This window comes from Felis catus, chromosome E1 (assembly GCF_018350175.1).
Source record: "Felis catus isolate Fca126 chromosome E1, F.catus_Fca126_mat1.0, whole genome shotgun sequence".
NCBI classification, from domain to species: domain Eukaryota; kingdom Metazoa; phylum Chordata; class Mammalia; order Carnivora; family Felidae; genus Felis; species Felis catus.
In genome coordinates, this window is record NC_058381.1 from 361,398 (window position 1) to 378,765 (window position 17,368).

Genomic DNA, 17,368 nt, shown 5'->3' on the forward strand with positions numbered 1-17,368 from the left:
CTCAATGCCCACATCCAACAATACAAAATTGAGCATCTGGTAATACTGATGGTAAAGAAGCCTAAGCCAGTCAATTAGCAACAAATATTTTAATTAAAGAATCCATTACACTGATTACAGTTGTCTACACTACTCCAACCCCAGGGCATTTTTATCAAAGCAATTTAATTTACAAGCAAGTTTGACAAGATCAATGGAAAAAAGCTCAGGAGATCTAGAAAACAAAAAAAAAGGATACGAATCACATTTGGTCTAGTTAAAACCATTCCCAGGTCCCCCTGAGACGCTGCAACATGCCGACAAACGGAACAGCTCTTCGCGAGGCCCCCACGGTCAGGCTGGCTTCGCTGACCTAACACCGCACGTGCCTACAAAGCCCAGACCTGTTTGGGGTTTCTAGTAACTGGACTTAGACATTAGAATGCATGTAAGCTGACCTCAGGCACCCAGGGTTAGGAGGAACCTGTGCACCAATTCGCATGGGCAGGTGGGCCCGGAGCACCACCCCGCAGGGCAAACAGCAGGCTGTCAGCTAAAACCACGGCCTCGCTCACCCGGGAGAAAAGCCATTCCTGCAACCCCCAAGAGAATACACAAGCTCACTAAATGGTATAAAAGACACTCCACCAGCCAAACTGACCACCAAGGGGCACATCCCCAACAGAAACTAAAACTAAAAGGCATTTTGCCTGACATCACTTGGGGTGACGTTTGTTTCCCGTTGCTCGAGAAGGCCAACTTGGGAGAGCAGCAGAGAAAATGCAATATAAAAAACACAGACTACCTCCTTGGGAACCTAAATGAAGAGCCCAAAAACACTGGCTACGAAACCGCCTGAACGGTACACTTGTGTATTAACTTAGGCATTAATGTGTTTCTTTTTTTTTTTAATGTTTTTATTTGTTTTTGAGAGAAAGTGAGAGCTCGCGCGCGCACACACACACACACACACACACACACACACACACACACACACGTGAGCAGGGGAGGGGCAGAAAGAGGGGGACAGAGATCTGAAGCCGGCTCTGCACTGGCAGCACAGAGCCTGACGTGGGGCTCGGACTCACAAACTGCGAGATCGTGACCTGAGCCGAAGTTGGACGCTCAACAGACTGAGCCAGCCACCTGGGCACCCCGACTTAGGCGCTAATGTGTTTCTAACACAAGGAACATGACCAAGAACTTCACCCAAGGTCCTATATTATTACAAAGTAGAATAAATGTCACAGGAAGTGATACAGGAGGGAAAGCTGAGCATTTGGACACCGTAATCTCTCTTATATTCTTTACGTAATATACACACAATTACGTAATCTCAGGTTAAAAAAAAAATCAGTGAAAGGAAAGAGAATACCTAAAGCTTTGGCAGAATTTAGCTTACAAGAACACAAAGCAAGGGAGGTAAAGTCCTCTCCCCACTACTGCTTTCAGAGGAACACCTTGCAAAAGTTATTTACATTAGCAGAGCTTGGCACATAATTCAAGCTCAGCCACCACCACTGGAGGCGCGTGACCAGCTCAGCCGGGACTTGCCTCTCCCTGAGGAGCTGCAGCTGAAAGCGATTAGCCAGTTTCATTAGCTCAGTGAGGAACACGTCGTCGTCTCCGAACTCCAGCTCGTCCGTGTAGACCCAGCGGAGCATCGTCCTGGTCACCTCAGGGTTAGCATCTGGGGAGGGAAAGAGAGAGGCTGAAATACAACACACCGATGGCGCACTGAAGCCTTAAGCCTACTAAAGGAGGGTCCCTAAACCTTGAGGCTAATGAAGCAAATAAGGCAAATGCTGGTAACCTCCACTCAAATAAATATCATGCCGCCATCAAAAATGGCAATTAAGCATTCTGGGCAGCATCTGACTCCAGAAAAATGTTGTTTTGCGAAGGGAAGGAAGTAGGAGACGTGAACTACTAAAGATGTAAGTCAAATAAGTTGGGGAACGTGTTTTAAACACATCACAAAGAGTTTACATTCCAAGAAAGATCGTACAAATAAACACGAAAAGATGGGGGTGCCTGGGTGGCTCAGTCAGTTGAGTGTCCGACTCTTGATTTCGCCGCAGGTCATGATCTCATGATCTCATGTTTTGTGGGATCAAACCCCGCGTCAGGCTCCGCGCTGACAGTGCGGAGCCTGCTTGGGATGATCCCTCTCCCTCTCTGTCACTCCCACCCCTCAAAATAAATAAGTAATTAAAAAAAAACATGAAAGGATGGACAACCAACAGGAAAGTGGGCAATGGACAGAAGTGGTAATTCACAAAGATAAATAAAAATGCTCAGTAAACCTTACCAGTAACTACAAACACAAATTTAAACTACAATACATTTTTTCCATCTCTCAGCAAGCAAAGATTCTTAAAAATGTGTAAACTGTTACACAGGAATTATACACATCGGTTAGGATAATCCTAATAACTGAGCAAATACAGAGAAGTATATGCAATAAGACAGTCAACACAGTATTATTTTTAATAGCAAAAAACTGGAACAAGATTCTGAAGAGTCCAACACTGGAAAGCTAATTATGGTATTAATACTCAAAACGGAAAATTTTGCATCAATTAAAATTACTTAGATCTGTATTCAACCTAAAAAAAAATACTCACTATATTGGTTTAAAAAAGAAGGCTAAAGGGGTGCCTGGGTGCCTCAGTCGGTTAAGTGACTGGCTTTGACTCAGGTCACGACCTCACGTTTCGTGGGTTCGAGCCCCGTGTCAGGCTCTGTGCCGCACACTTGCTCGAGGCCTGGAGCCTGCTTCAGATTCTGTGTCTTCTCTCTCTGCCCCTGCCCTGCTTTTGCTCTGTCTCACGCTGTCTCCCAAAAATAAATAAATGTAAAAAAATAAATAAATAAATAAAAAAGAAAGCTAAAAATACAGGTAGTAAATCTCTTTTTTTTTGCAATATATTTGTGTGTGTATATGTGTATGAGTATGCATATACACATACACATGCGGCTTTGGGGCTCGCCCACTCATGCTAACCAGGTTCAAGCCCGCTCACCCTCTAAGGTCAGACAAGACTGAGGACATCCAGGGAGGTATGGCCATAAACAGACTATCAACCTATTTTCTTAAAGTAATCTCTACTCCCCAATGTGGGGCTTGAACTCACAACTCCAAGGTCAAGAATCACACGCTCCACCGACTGAGCTGGCCAGGTGTCTATCTACTGAGACAATAGAACAACAGACTAAGATAACCCTGGTAGAACCTATGACTAGCTTTTCTTTGAGATTATTTTTCATTTTCCTGATTTTTTTTTAATTTTTTTTTTCAACGTTTATTTTTGGGACAGAGAGAGACAGAGCATGAACGGGCGAGGGGCAGAGAGAGAGGGAGACACAGAATAGGAAACAGGCTCCAGGCTCTGAGCCATCAGCCCAGAGCCTGACGCGGGGCTCGAACTCACAGACCGCGAGATCGTGACCTGGCTGAAGTCGGACGCTTAACCGACTGCGCCACCCAGGCGCCCCTCATTTTCCTGATTTTTAATGAACATGCATTACTTGTATAATTTTTTAAGTTAAAATAAAAGACTCTACAGAAACTTGGGGAAACTCTTGGGATGAAAACTGTAGTATAAAATATCTAAAACTATGATTTCCACTAGAGGCAAGCCTTGATTAGAGTAAGGGCAGTGGAGATGAGAGGTCATCAAAATCATGGTGGTCCTCAGCTAGCAGAATCAGCACTACCCGAGAACTTGCCGGAAGCTCCTGGGCCCTGCCCAGACCTGCTGAACCGGAAACTCTGGGGAGGGGCCAGCATCTGGCTTTTATTTAACTCGTCCTCTGTGTGATTCTGGCTGGCTAAAGGTTAAGGAATCAGAGCTCTGTTCTTGATTGTCTAGGAAAGGTGCAGCAAAAGCCAGGCACCTCTTATTAACTTGGTAATTAGGCAACAAATGATTAGCGCTTATTAACCCCTTCTCTTCCAAATACAGGAGGAGAGGGCTGAAGGGGGCAATGCCGCATGGAACCAGAGGCTCTTGACTTATTTGCTCCACACTGATTTACCCATCATTCCCTAAAACAGCCTGATATGGAAAGGAAAAAAAAAAAAAAGGCATAATGAAAAAACATTGTGGGGCACCTGCGTGGCTCAGATGGTTAAGCGTCCCAACTCTGGATTTCAGCTCATGTCATGAGCTCGCAGTTTCGTGGGATCGAGCCCCACAACGGGCTCTGCACTGACGGCACGGAGCCTGCTTGGGATTCTCTCCCCCTCTCTCTCTTCCTCCCCTTCTCGTACATGCGTACATGCTCTCATGCTCTCTCTTCCTATCCCAGAATAAATAAACATTAAAAATTAAAAAAAAAAAAAAGAATTTAAAAAGAAAAAAAAAATCTGAAAGAATATACACCCCGGGGCACCTGGCTGGCTCAGCTTGTGGGGTGTGTGACTCATGATCACAGGGTCGTAGGTTCGAGCCCTATGCTGGGTGTAAAGATTACTTAAAAAAATAAAATCTCACAAAAAAAAAAGAAGAGGGGCACCTGGGTGGCTCAGTCGGTTAAGTGTCCGACTTCGGCTCAGGTCAAGATCTCACGGTTCGTGAGTTTCATCCCTGCGTCAGGCTCTGTGCTGACAGCTCGGAGCCTGGAGCTGCTTCGGATTCTGTGCCTCCCTCTCTCTCTGCCCCTCCCCCGTTCATGCTCTGTCTCGGAAATAAACACTAAAACTATATATTTTTTTTATTTTTATTTTTTAACATTTATTTATTTTTGAGACAGAGAGATGGAGACACAGAATCCGAAGCAGGCTCCAGGCTCCGAGCCGTCGGCACAGAGCCCGACGCGGGGCTCAAACCCACGGACAGTGAGATCGTGACCTGAGCCGAAGTCGGACGCTTAACCGACTGAGCCAGCCAGGCGCCCCTAAAACTGTATTTTTTAATAAAAATAAAAGGGCCAAAGATGTGAACCAAACTGACAAAGAAGACACACAAATGGTCAATAACACGTGAGATAATGTCCTCAGAGAAATGTAAAATAAAAAACCACAATGCACTCCACATCCCTTTGTGTGGTGAACATTATAAACAAGAAACAACCTGCCTAAGGGTCAGTAAGGACTTGGAGCCACCAGAACTCTTACACACAATGCCGATGGGGTGTGAATGAAACGTCCGTTCCCAGAACGGGTGGGTTGTTTCCTAAAATCAGTCACTCCTAAGTATCTGCCCAAGAGGGACAAAAACGAGTGCCTACACAAAGACACACAATTGGGCATACTAATCTTTGTAACAGCCAAACGTAGGTAAATCGAACAACACATTGTGGTGTGTGCACACGTGGAATACTATTCAGCAGTGATAAGGAACAAACAATGGAAACCATAACATACGGAGATTCTGGACGAATCTCTCAATCTTTAAGCTGAGGGAATGAAGCCACCTGACTCTTGATTTTCACTCAGGTCACGATCTTGAGGTTCACGAGACTGAGCCCTGCATCTGGCTCGATGCTGCCCGCGTGGAGCCTGCTTGGGATTCTCCCTCTCTCTCAGCCCCTCCCCTGCTCATGTGTGTGCCTGCGCACTCTCAAAATAAATAAATAAACTTAAAAAAAAGATCCTATATATTCCATTCTGTTTTTACAAAAGTTTGGAAAACGCAAGCCAATCGCCGTGCCTGGGTGGCTCAGTTGGTTGCGAGTCTGACTTTGGCTCAGCTTATGATCTCACGGTTCACGAATTCCAGCCCCAAATAGGGCTCTCTGCTGTCAGTATGGAGCCTGCTCCAGATCCTGCTTTGGATTCTCTGTCCCCCTCCCACCCTGCTCCTCCCTAGCATGAGCTCTTGGTCTCTCTCTCTCTCTCTCTCTCTCAAAAATAAATAAACATAAAAAAAAAAAAGAAAAAGAAAAGAAAAGAAAATGCAAGCTAATCTACAATGAATGGAAGCCAATAGGTGGTCGGCTGGGGATGTGGATGGAAAAGGGATGAATTAAAAAGACACAAGAAGAACTTTCAGGGAGGTGAAAATGTTTGTCATTCCATTGCTGACAGTTTCACAATTCTATCAAAAGGAATCAAACTGTACACTTTTAAGGTGGGCAGTTTATTTCACGCCCTTTACACCTCCGTGAAGTTGGAAGCAAAAGAAAGTCAAAGTGAGAGGTGGCAAGGCACTGTGGTTACTGGTGTGGATTCTGAGCCAAGCCGAATGGGTTTCCAACCACGGCCTGCACACTTAACTACCGTGCGGCTGGTGTGCGTTACTCAGCGTCGCCGTGCTTCAGTTTCTGTCTGTGAGACGCAGGCACACGACGCTGCTCACCCACAATGCCACCCTGCAGGTAAGGGCGCGAATACGGGCCGGGCGCGAGGGGCTCTACTCCCACACAGTAGTCACTACACCTCAGTGCTGCTGTGGTGACACGGAGACTATTTGTTGGGAGTGCGAGCTGGTGGAGCCGCTCTGGAGCGCAGTACAGAGGCTCCTCAACAAGTTAAAAGCAGAACTACCCTACGACCCAGCAATTACATTGAGGTATTTATGCAAGGGCTACAGGTGTGCTGCTTCAAAGGGGCACATGCACCCCAATGTTTAGAGCAGCACTACTGACAAGAGCCAAAGTCTGGAAAGAGCCCAAGTGTCCACCGATGGATGATGGATAAAGAAGGTGTTGTATATATATATACAATGGAGTATTACTCAGCAATCAGAAAGAATGAAATATTGCCATTTGCAACTACGTGGATGGAACTGGAAGGTATTATGCTAAGTGAAATGAGGCGGTCAGAGAAAGACAAATATCATACAACTTCACTCATAGGAGGACTTTAAGAGACAAAACAGATGAACATAAGGGAAGGGACACAAAAATAATCTAAAAACAGGGAGGGGGACAAAACAGAAGAGACTCGTAAATATGGAGAACAAACTGAGGGTGACTGGAGGGGTTGTGGGAGGGGGGATGGGCTAAATGGGGGAGGGGCATCAAGGAATCTACTCCTGAAACCACTGTTGCACCATATGCTAACTAACTTGGATGTAAATTTAAAAAAAAAGAAAAAAAAGCCCTATTCACAGGGACTAGAATCAGGAAGGGCCAGTGTATTTGAGTCTATCTGACGATGGGTGAGGGAACAAGACGTCTCCCCTCAGGGAACAGCCCTCACCCCCAAATGGAAAATGCATAAAGAACAAGGACAGTGCTATGCATTCCTGATATAACGTCATAAAATAATTTAAAAAGCCAGGTTTGTGCCATTTATGATTTTAATTATGTCTTTAAAAATGCTACTGAGAGGGGCGCCTGGGTGGCTCAGTCGGTTAAGCGTCCGACTTCAGCCAGGTCAGGATCTCGCGGTCCGTGAGTTCGAGCCCCGCGTCGGGCTCTGGGCTGATGGCTCAGAGCCTGGAGCCTGTTTCAGATTCTGTATCTCCCTCTCTCTCTGCCCCTCCCCTGTTCATGCTCTGTCTCTCTCTGTCCCAAAAATAAATAAACGTTGAAAAAAAAAAAAATGCTACTGAGAGGGGTGCCTGGTGGCTCAGTCAGTTAAGCGTCCGACTTCAGCCAGGTCACGATCTCGCGGTCCGTGAGTTCGAGCCCCGCGTCGGTCTCTGGGCTAATGGCTCGGAGCCTGGAGCCTTCTTCCGATTCTGTGTCTCCCTCTCTCTCTGCCCCTCCCTGTTCATGCTCTGTCTCTCTCTGTCTCAAAAATAAATAAATGTTACAAAAAAAATTTTTTTTTAAATGCTACTGAGAGCAAAATTTGCTGAAAAACTACAGGAAGAATAAAAAGGTTCACTTTATTACAAAAAAAAAAAAGACTATTTGAAACACACAGAGTTAGCAGAACCAAGAGTCAGAAAAACACAAAAGCAACACGAGGGTTGGGTAAGGGGATATAACCACAGATAAAACAGATTTTCTGAGGCTCTAAGAGATCTCTGGCAAGAGCCCGCCAGGCCGTGTGCTCTCCTGCCCACACAGCAGCTAATTTCTCTGAAAGACCCAAGAGGAAGTCAGGACGCCTTCCCCAAGCCTGTCTCTCAAGTAACGTGTTGTCACTTTGCCACAACCTACCATTTAGCTTGGTCAGCCTAAACCAGGGGGAGGGGAATTAGGACCCCACCTTTTTTTTTTTTTTTTAATTTTTAAAATTTTATTTTGAAGTCATCTCTACACCCAACGTGTGGCACGACACAACCCCGCAATCGGGCCTCACCTGCTCCACTGGCCCCGCCGGCCTGGCGCCCCGGACGCCGCTTCTCAAGGGAGGAGTATCAAATAATTTATGGACATACTTTAAAACCACCATGGGTATCGTCTGAAGGAGCGCCCTAATACTGCGACAGAGCCACCAGGAAGGAGACTGTCGTTCACAGGGTGTCCAGCACACGCCAAGCACTGCCGTCCTCCTCCTGAAACAGAACGGCACGCGGGGCCCTGGGGGTCGGCTGAGGGCCCCTGAGAGCCTCGCGCAGAGCCTGGGGCCCGGTGCACACGCCACTGCACGGGCCGCCTCCCGCCCAGCTCGCCCAGCCAGACCGAACAGGAGGGAGGAGGACGCCTTCTGGTTTCTGGACGGCTTGTGACCCTGGACACACCCCAGGCCAGCTGAGCGACTCCCCATAAACACTGACGCTAGGGAAACACAAGGTCATTGCTACAGAAAGCACGCAGGAAACTCTGTCTTCAAAACGGCCGATCCAATGCACTGGGGCCTCTCACAGTGTGAGCCGAGCGGCTGCGAACCAGTCGCTTTGCCAGAAACAAACCGTTTTACTTCGCAAAGCTGTTCCTCCTGGTCCTGAGATTCGTTACACCATGTTAGCTACTGGTTAGTCTTTCTCTTTCGAGTTGATCAATCAGTACCTTTACCAAGTCAGTATCTTTATACTTCAAATAATAAAGAAAGAAGAAGTAAATTTGTACCCTTTTATCTTTGTATTTTGACATAATTTCGGACTAACAGAAAAGTTACAGAGTTCCCGGACACATTTTGCCCGTCTTCCCCTTGTGCTGACATCTTATGACTCATAGTACAATAATCAAAACCAGGTAATTAGGAATGATACAATATTGTTACCTAATTACAGACCTTTACAAATCTTGCCAATTTCCCCATTAGTGTCCTTTTTATGGTTCAGAATCCACACTGCATTTCATTGTCTCCTTGTCCTCCAACCTGTAACAGATTCTTACCTTGTCTTTCATCACCTTAACAGATTTGAGGCACGCGGGGCCAGTTATTTTGTGGAATGTTCCTCAACTTGGGTTTGTCTGATACTCTCTCACAATTACACTGAGGTTATGTGTTTATGGCAAATCCTACAGAAATCATTGTGCCTTTATCAGCACATCGTGGCAGGCACAAAACCTTGTACTCTTTGGAACAAGGCATGAGTCAAGAAAACTCTCATACATCCAAACATGTTTTAAATACTTCGCATTTAATGCCCGACTGTATCTTCACCAACACGTGCTGAAATTCTTACAGTGATTCACACAAGTAAGTGCTTGCCTTGAATTTTAAGAACTACCAATTACACAAGCACTTCAAAAGAAAATGTGAGCTCGGAATGTCCATCTAAGAACGTCCGTTCCGTGCCGAGTACGAATTTAGTTTTGTTCACTGCCGTATCCCTAGCACCTTGGAAAGTGTCTGCCCTCTGTGATACGGATGAAATCATTTTGAAGAAACAAAACACCAGTGAGTTCGTAAAATGATTTTATCAACTCCTTTAGTGTGGAAAAGTTCAACCACAAAAACACCGCCTGCTTGCTATTCACGCACGCGTTTACAAGAGCCTACGCCCAGTCTCCCTCAAACTGCCGGCCAGCCGCACAGCGTTAGCACCTCAGGTACCGCACAACACACAGGCTTCGGGGGCACTGGCTGCTGCCTATAACCTGATTCGGGCGACCGGACCCATGCCCCGCCCAGGCCACGCAGCAGGACTGCTGGGCAAAACACACACGTGAACACGAACCAGTCCACCCACACCTCCACCTCCTTGGAACCCGCCCCCAGCACACGCTTCATGGATAAACCGTGTGTAGAAAGTCACGATGACACAGGCTTAACTGTCAGCTGTCCTGGCAAGTGCCTCGTCTACCAAAGCTCTTGACAGCTGACTGCACAGCAGGGACCGAACTAGGCTTACGGTTTATAACAGGAAGGAAGGAGTCCAGGGACATTTACTAAACCTCTTCTAACCTCCTGATTCTCAGTGATGCAATCTTGTGGTCAGTCGCTGAGTTACAGCTGCTCTTAAATGTTACGATGTACTAAAAAAGGAAAAGCAAAATTTTAAACGTAAAATTTTATTTGAAATTTAAATTTTAAAAGTTTGCATTAGGCTCCTTATAACTTAATGCAATTTTCTGCGTTTTTACATAGTTTTGTTTGTTCTGGAAAGCAGTCATATCTCATTTTCCCATGCTTACTCATTTGGTTCCATTCAGCACTTCATGATGACACGTGAAACTACGATAAAGACTTACGCTGTCTGAATTACCGAAGGCAGAATCCATCTGACAAAGTCAGATGATGAGGTTAAAAGAAAGTAAGACTGTTCTACAGCTCAGCTGTTTTCCAAAACTATCAGAGTCGTTTATAATGTGACCGGCCATGTGCAAGGGTACCAATTTCACAAGCTCAAGCTACCGGGATCATCAATTTTTGATAATGTTTTGATAGATACCAAAAGATGGCAACTTATTCTGAACTTTTCTTCTACCCAAGTTGAGTATTGCCCATATCATATACTTTCTTCTGGTCTTTGTAAATTATCGGGTCATGTGATTAAGATCCTATCATGCATCTTGTAAAGAACACTTCATGATCTAATGGGCTTTAAAGTTATCCACAGCTCTGTTATATATGGGATCAAAGAGCAATGGCCTCAGAGAAAAGCTCTCTGCGCAGAGATTTCAATCGCATGGTCCTTCCAGTGAAGACCATTTCCCAAGCAGACGTGTTGTCATAGGCACAAATGCACACGGCCATGTGTACACACGCACAGATCTGTGTGTGTCTGCAACTCTGAACTATGGACCTCAGATTAAACCCTAGAAATGACCCTGCAGAGACAGAGTTCACTCACAGTGGAGAAGCACGAGCACCTGCTCCCCTAAACCCTTGAGGTAAATGTCCACTTAACCTCTGAGCACTGCTCACGTGTCAGCCCCTCAGACACCTTCCTTGTCGGCCCGCGCTGGTCTTCTCTACCTCAGACAAAGCAATTAACACCCTGCCCTGGCCTCGAACGATCCATTTCCACAGGACGAGGACTCTGTTACAACCATCTCAGTGTTCTGGCACTGCTGGGCAAACAGTACCTTCTGAACCGGCAAACGAAGACGTAATTCAGAATTTTCACACGGCCGATCACTTCTGCAAGTGATTCGTCATCTTACTGCCTGGGTATCTCCTTACCATGTGTTATAATTCTCATGACTATTAATAACAGACTGAAGTGTAAAATCTCTCTTTTTTTTTTAAAGCAGTTAGGTAAATACTAAATGAAAATGCAATTCTGATCTGAAGTAAACTTCTGAAAATGATTTTTTTAAAGTCTACTCACCACCACGTGTACCGAAATTCTAAGCAACGTAACGTGGCATAAAACAATGAAATCGAACGTTAAAAAGCTCAGTGCACCTGTTCGAATTCTGAAGCCTAATGGTCACCCTTCAGTGTTAGAGAAAGACAACCCCTGTTTTCTGGAGTAACTCTTAATTTTGAGTCCCAATTCCTGAACATCAGGAAAAGTACTTGGCAACAATGATTAAATTTTAAGCAACTGAACACCAGGACTTTTTCTAAGAGTGGGAGAAAAATATTTTTCTGCACATACTCCCATATTTATAATATTATATGAAAAGAATTTCTGGACAGATATTTATATTATATAAATTGTAAGAACATTGCAGATACTCAAATATTTACAATTTATTAGTCAAGTATTAAGCAGAAGTATTTAAGTCCAACCCACTGATTCACTATTTAACTAGTTCACGGTCGCCATCAATTGATAAGAAAAGTTTTCTACTTTCAGGGCACCGAGGTGGCTCGTCAGTTGAACGTCCGACTCTTGATGTCGGCTCAGGTCGTGATGCCACGGTTCCGGAGACAGAACCCCGTGTCAGGCTCTGTGCTGACAGTGTGGAGCCTGCTTGGGATTCTCTCTCTCCCTCTCTCTTTCAAAATAAAAAAATAACCATGAAAAGGTTAAAAAAAAACACACAAAACCCTGTGGTTAAAAAAAGGTTTCTACTTTCATTAAACCACTACTGTTTCAAAATGACACACATCATCTTCTGCCAACAGTTCTCGTGCTGGTGGTTTTAAGCCCTGAGCAGGCCAGAGGCTCACCTGACAGGTCCAGCTCCTCGGTGGAAGACAGGCTGGCCAGACTCCAGCTGTCGCTGCGGGCCGCCAGGACGAACTTGTGAGCATTGATGTGCTTGCCCCCAACCTTTATCTTCAGATCGCTGATGACACAAAAAGAAAGATGTCATCATAATTACATATAGCTGCGATTCACAAATGATAAACGTATGGGTACTGACCGCTCAACATATATCTGCAAAAAGAATCACAGCAAAGTTATTTCTCTGTGTTAGCACTGAATTCTAACGGGTCATGTTTACACTATCTTGCCAGACACGTTTTAGATTTCTAACTTCTGGTTTCAGTTCACAGGGGATGTTCTGCTTCAAAGACATTCCCTAATGTGATTCTCAGGGCGGTGAACCTAGCAGTTAAACAGGATCATTAATATTCGGTGAACATAGAAGAGGTTTCACACAGACCAGATCAAGACAGGTCTTCAGGGAGAGAAGGACGGAAAGCACGAACACTGTGCAGAAGCCCTGGAGACCAGGGGGCTGCACGCCGTGTGGCACCAGCCCACAATCAAGGTTGTGCAGCAAAACCACAAACAAATTGGCTTTGACAAAGCAGTCAAGGATATGAGGCCCACTATCTATATTCCTGTCCTCCGCAGAAACATTCAGACCTATTACCGGACATCTTCACTCAACCATTTATAAAGAAATGGGGTAGGAGAAACCTTTTCTCCAAACACGTTTCCATATTTATGACAAGCCATTACATGAAATAGGCCTTTCCAAACAGTTAACATGTCTGACTCTGAAATGTCAACTGCTGAGGGAGGAAAGCGTCTGGCCAGTTAACAAATTCCTAAGGATGACCCGCTGGGGCTGACACGAGAATGTGCCATATGGTTTCATTCGCAGCAATCCAAAGTCCTTAATTATCATCATTCTGTGTATTCACATGTTCTTTTATTTTCATACTCCCCTCCAAAAACGCGTTAGGTTGGGAATCTTTAGAAACTAAATACAAAAATTACTATATTAAAAAAAAAAATCTAAGGGCATCTGGGTGGCTCAGTCACTTGAGCATCTGAGTCTTGATTTCCGCTCAGGTCATGATTTCGCAGTTCATGAGACCGAGCCCTGAGTTGGGCTCTGTGCTCAAAGTACAGCCTGCTTCAGGGTTTCTCTCCCTCTCCCTCCACACCTCCCCTACCTGTACAAGCTCTCTCAAAATAAATAAACATAAAAAAAGAGTGACAAAACTAATGAGGAATGAAAAGTCTTCTAAAAAATAATAAAATAAAATAAATATCTATCATAGGAACGAACGCATCCACTTAAAAGGAAACCCAAGCAGAATACTGTTTCTATATAATGCGTGACACAGAGACGGTTTACTCCATGAACGCTGTGTCTAGAACGTTTTTATAGTGATGTAAGCATGTCAGCAACTGTAGTTCTACTAAGACCAAGCTGCAACTAATCACGTTAGATCAGAAAAATAGGATACTCAGTGTTTCAAATTATTACAAACTACTGTTAGCACCAAACACTGTTAATCAATAAATAAAAAAAGAAATGGAATTGATATTTTATTTAAGACAGAACAGATCTGGGGCGCCTGGGAGGCTCAGTCGGTTGAGTGTCCGACTTCAGCTCAGGTCATGATCTCACGAACGGTTCGTGAGTTCAAGCCCCGCGTTGGGCTCTGTGCTGACAGCTGAGGAGCCAACCTTGGATCCTCTGTCCCTCTCTGTCTGTCCCTCCCCAGCTAGTGCTCTCTCTCTCAAAAATAAATAAACATTAAAAAAATACTTTTAGATACAACAAATCACATCCTGTGATAAAACTTCTAAAATTCAATGAAAACAGGAAGCTGTTTACAAAGCACAAGTTATTTTTAAGCTCTAAATTCATGTATAAAGTATTAAATTCCATTAACTGAAATGAAGACTGTTTCCTGTCTTAGCCACAAAATTATAAAAATGAATGCTTCTATATATTCATGAATATCAGGTCAAATTGTTTTCTCTCTTATAGTCTAACATGCCAAAGGGAAATCCAGACAAGGATTTCACTATAATTTCTAAAAATAACAATTTCTACAAACGCAATTCAAAAATGGAAGACGGCTAACTTTCTGAGCACTCTACACAGAAACAATCAGGAGGCCAGTAATTTTTTTTAAATTTTCATTCCAATTAAAGCGCATTTCCTTGTAAAATACAAATGTTGTTACTAAAGAGGCATAAAGAGCTCTTGCTAGAGTTTCTCAAACACATTAACAGAAAACACTGTAAGCCTGATCTAAAAGAAGGGTACAGTAAGTAACTACATATGATCATTTTTAACTATCTTAAGGGGCAAAAGCCTTCTCCTGAACTTAAGTAAAAATAAACGTACCAATTTCTTCCACATTTCTCAATTTAAACACTTGTTAATACCTACTCTTTAATCACTCCACTTACTGAGATGCACCAAAATACTATTCAAAGGGGGGGGGGGGGGGGGGGTGGGGAGTGCCTGGGTGGCTCAGTCGGTTAAGCGTCTGACTCTGGATCTCAGCTCAGGTCTTGATCTCAGGGTCATGAGTTTAAGGAAGGCCTGCAATGGGCTCCACGCTGGGCGTGAAACCTACTTTAAAAATATATATATTTAAATACAACAAAATGTTTGTTTATAGGACAAAGTTTTTGTGGGGTTTTTTTGGGTTTTTTTCTTCTTATTTTGGTAAAAGGGCATCATCTGCTTTAGAAACGGATTTTCCAATTTCAGGCATTCCATCTCAAAAGCTCAAGTCCTTTCTGAAAGCGCTGTTCCCCATCTGGTATCCGGCCCGCACCAGGTAAGGGACAGGCTTTCGAAGCCCAGGAGAGGCCCATTGGAGCCTTGACCAGGCTCACTCTCACGGTCTCCCAGAGGGACCGCAGGATAGTGGTACCCTCCATGGGTAAGTGAGAGAAAGCGAATGGTGGGAGTTGTGAGGGAAGAGCCTCGGGGCAGGGGACACACACGTGCACCAGAAATAGGTCAGGCTTCCCGGTGCCAGCAGAAACATGGCTTTGTCTTGTCCACGGAAAAAAGAGGGGAAGAAAAGAGACAATGACCGAATCATATTTTACAAGTAGTGACATCCGTTCAATTTAAAGGGCTGTCCTTCCCTCAGAGTACACACGTCCTATCTTTTCGGCATTTAGGTTTTCTCTGTCTTATAAACGAGTAATACGGAAGATAGCGATTCTGGATTTTGATCAGTTTTAAACGCCCTAATCTATTTTGGAATTTCTCGAAGGCTTAGCTAAGTCCGGTTTTCCATTCCCGCTGCCGCCACTCCAACCCGGCCCATCTTCATCTCTGGTCTGCAGTCTGCACAACATTCCCACCGCACCCCTGCGCCCTTCTCTTCACAGTTCTCTCTACACGATGTTACCAGGTTCGTCTTCCCGAAACACCACCTCGGCTCTGGAGGCCCGACAGCCAAGTGCCTGCTCCTCACTTCCTAGAGGCTCAAGTCCAAGTCTCTCCCCTTGGCCTCCCAGCGCAAACCACCCAACTTCCCCGCCTCCTCCAGGGCCTGACATGTGACGTGTACCCAAGACGGCACCCCCCCCCCCCCGTCCTCTACATCCTGCACACGTTGCCATGTCCCCGCCTGTTCTCAGGCTCCCTCGACCAGCAACATCACTGTCTTCATCTACTGAGTCCTGCCCAGCCTCTGACATTTACCCCAAAACCTACTTCATAACAACAGCTAACAACTGAGCGCTTACTAGGTGCCAGAACCTGGTCTGAGGGCTTTAACACACGAACTCGCTAACTGAACCCTCGCAACAACACCACTATATGCAGCAGCGTGCCCACTATACAGATTAGGAGCCTGAAGCCTGTCACACACAGCTGAGCTTCTAACGCAGGCCGTGGGGCTCCAGGTCCCCCCTCGACCATCGTGCTACCCTGCCCGCTGGTTCCAAGCCGCCTTCTTCGATTCTCCCAAGACAAAGTGACCTTTCCCCTCGGAACCCCCGGACATGCAGGCTAATCCCCGTCTGCATCGGCAGCGCTATCCGCGATTTGCACGCTCCGCGCCGGAGCTAAGGAGGAAATAAAAGCAGCAGAATCTTTCCCCAAAGAGCTTACATCCCAGGGACTAGAGGTTTGCTAGTATCCCGGCTGGAGAGACACGAACTTGGGAAGAGCGTCAGGAAGAGGAGAGGTGACGCAGTGGCCCGGGGAAGCCGGGGCAGGGCCGTGCGTCCAGGGGCTCACCTGTACCGCTCCTGCTCGCACAGGTCGGCCACGATGGCCAGCAGGCGGCTGATGAAGGACTCACCGCCGCTCCCGCCGTTCGCCTGCGCGGCCAAGAGGGTGCATCTCTTCTCCGTCTCCGCCAACTTCTTCTGCAGCTTCACGTACTCCTGCCGGAGAAGCATCAAGTGCTTCTCCAACTTGGCCACCTCCTCTGCAAGGGAGACAGAGATCCCCGTTTACCGTGGCAGGCGCGAAGCAAACAGTACTCACGAAGCTCTCCCCCCACAGAGAGGATGGAGCAAGGTGACAATCTCTTAGCGATGCTCCTTCAGGACCCAGAATGGCTTGTTTATGGTGGCACTGTGTCCCCGGGCCAGGAAGACCCTCCCAGTCCAGGGCTTTCTCTTCTCGGTTTCTCTGAAGACCAATGGCCAATAAATGACAAGGAACAGACGCACACAAGATGCTAACAGGTACCTGGCCTGCAAATCCTTTACCGTAAAGCCAGAGGTCTCAAGGAAAGATTGTCAGCATCACCTAGGACACTTTTTCAAACCACTATAGTGAAACCTGATTTTTATATGTCACGCGTTCTACAAGCTCTACGTGAGCTCTCTCACACAAGCTGCAGGACCGCCCCCCGAGGGCAGCACTGTCACAAGCCACACTGCACAGGTCACAGAGACACTGAGAGTCTGCCCGTGGTCCTGAGGCTGGTGAGATGTGGGGCTGGGTAAGAGCCCAGGGCCAGTGTTAGCCGCTCCCCCACACGACCCGACACTCCCTCCTTCAGGAAGGAAGCGGGGCAGTCATA

The 17,368-nt window shown here is 45.8% G+C and overlaps 1 protein-coding gene across 3 annotated transcripts in view; it reads right to left on the minus strand.

Moving 5' to 3' along the window:
- ANKFY1 (ankyrin repeat and FYVE domain containing 1) overlaps positions 1-17,368 on the minus strand; it is a 74,004-nt gene that overhangs the window by 37,303 nt on the left and 19,333 nt on the right. For all 3 annotated transcript variants that reach the window (XM_045044970.1, XM_019817008.3, XR_006589779.1), the window contains exons 2-4: positions 16,573-16,765; positions 12,338-12,456; positions 1,534-1,669 (exon numbers count right to left, since the gene is read on the minus strand). In XM_045044970.1, coding sequence (XP_044900905.1) covers positions 1,534-1,669; positions 12,338-12,456; positions 16,573-16,765 — 448 coding nt within the window. The remainder of the gene's footprint in view (positions 1-1,533; positions 1,670-12,337; positions 12,457-16,572; positions 16,766-17,368) is intronic.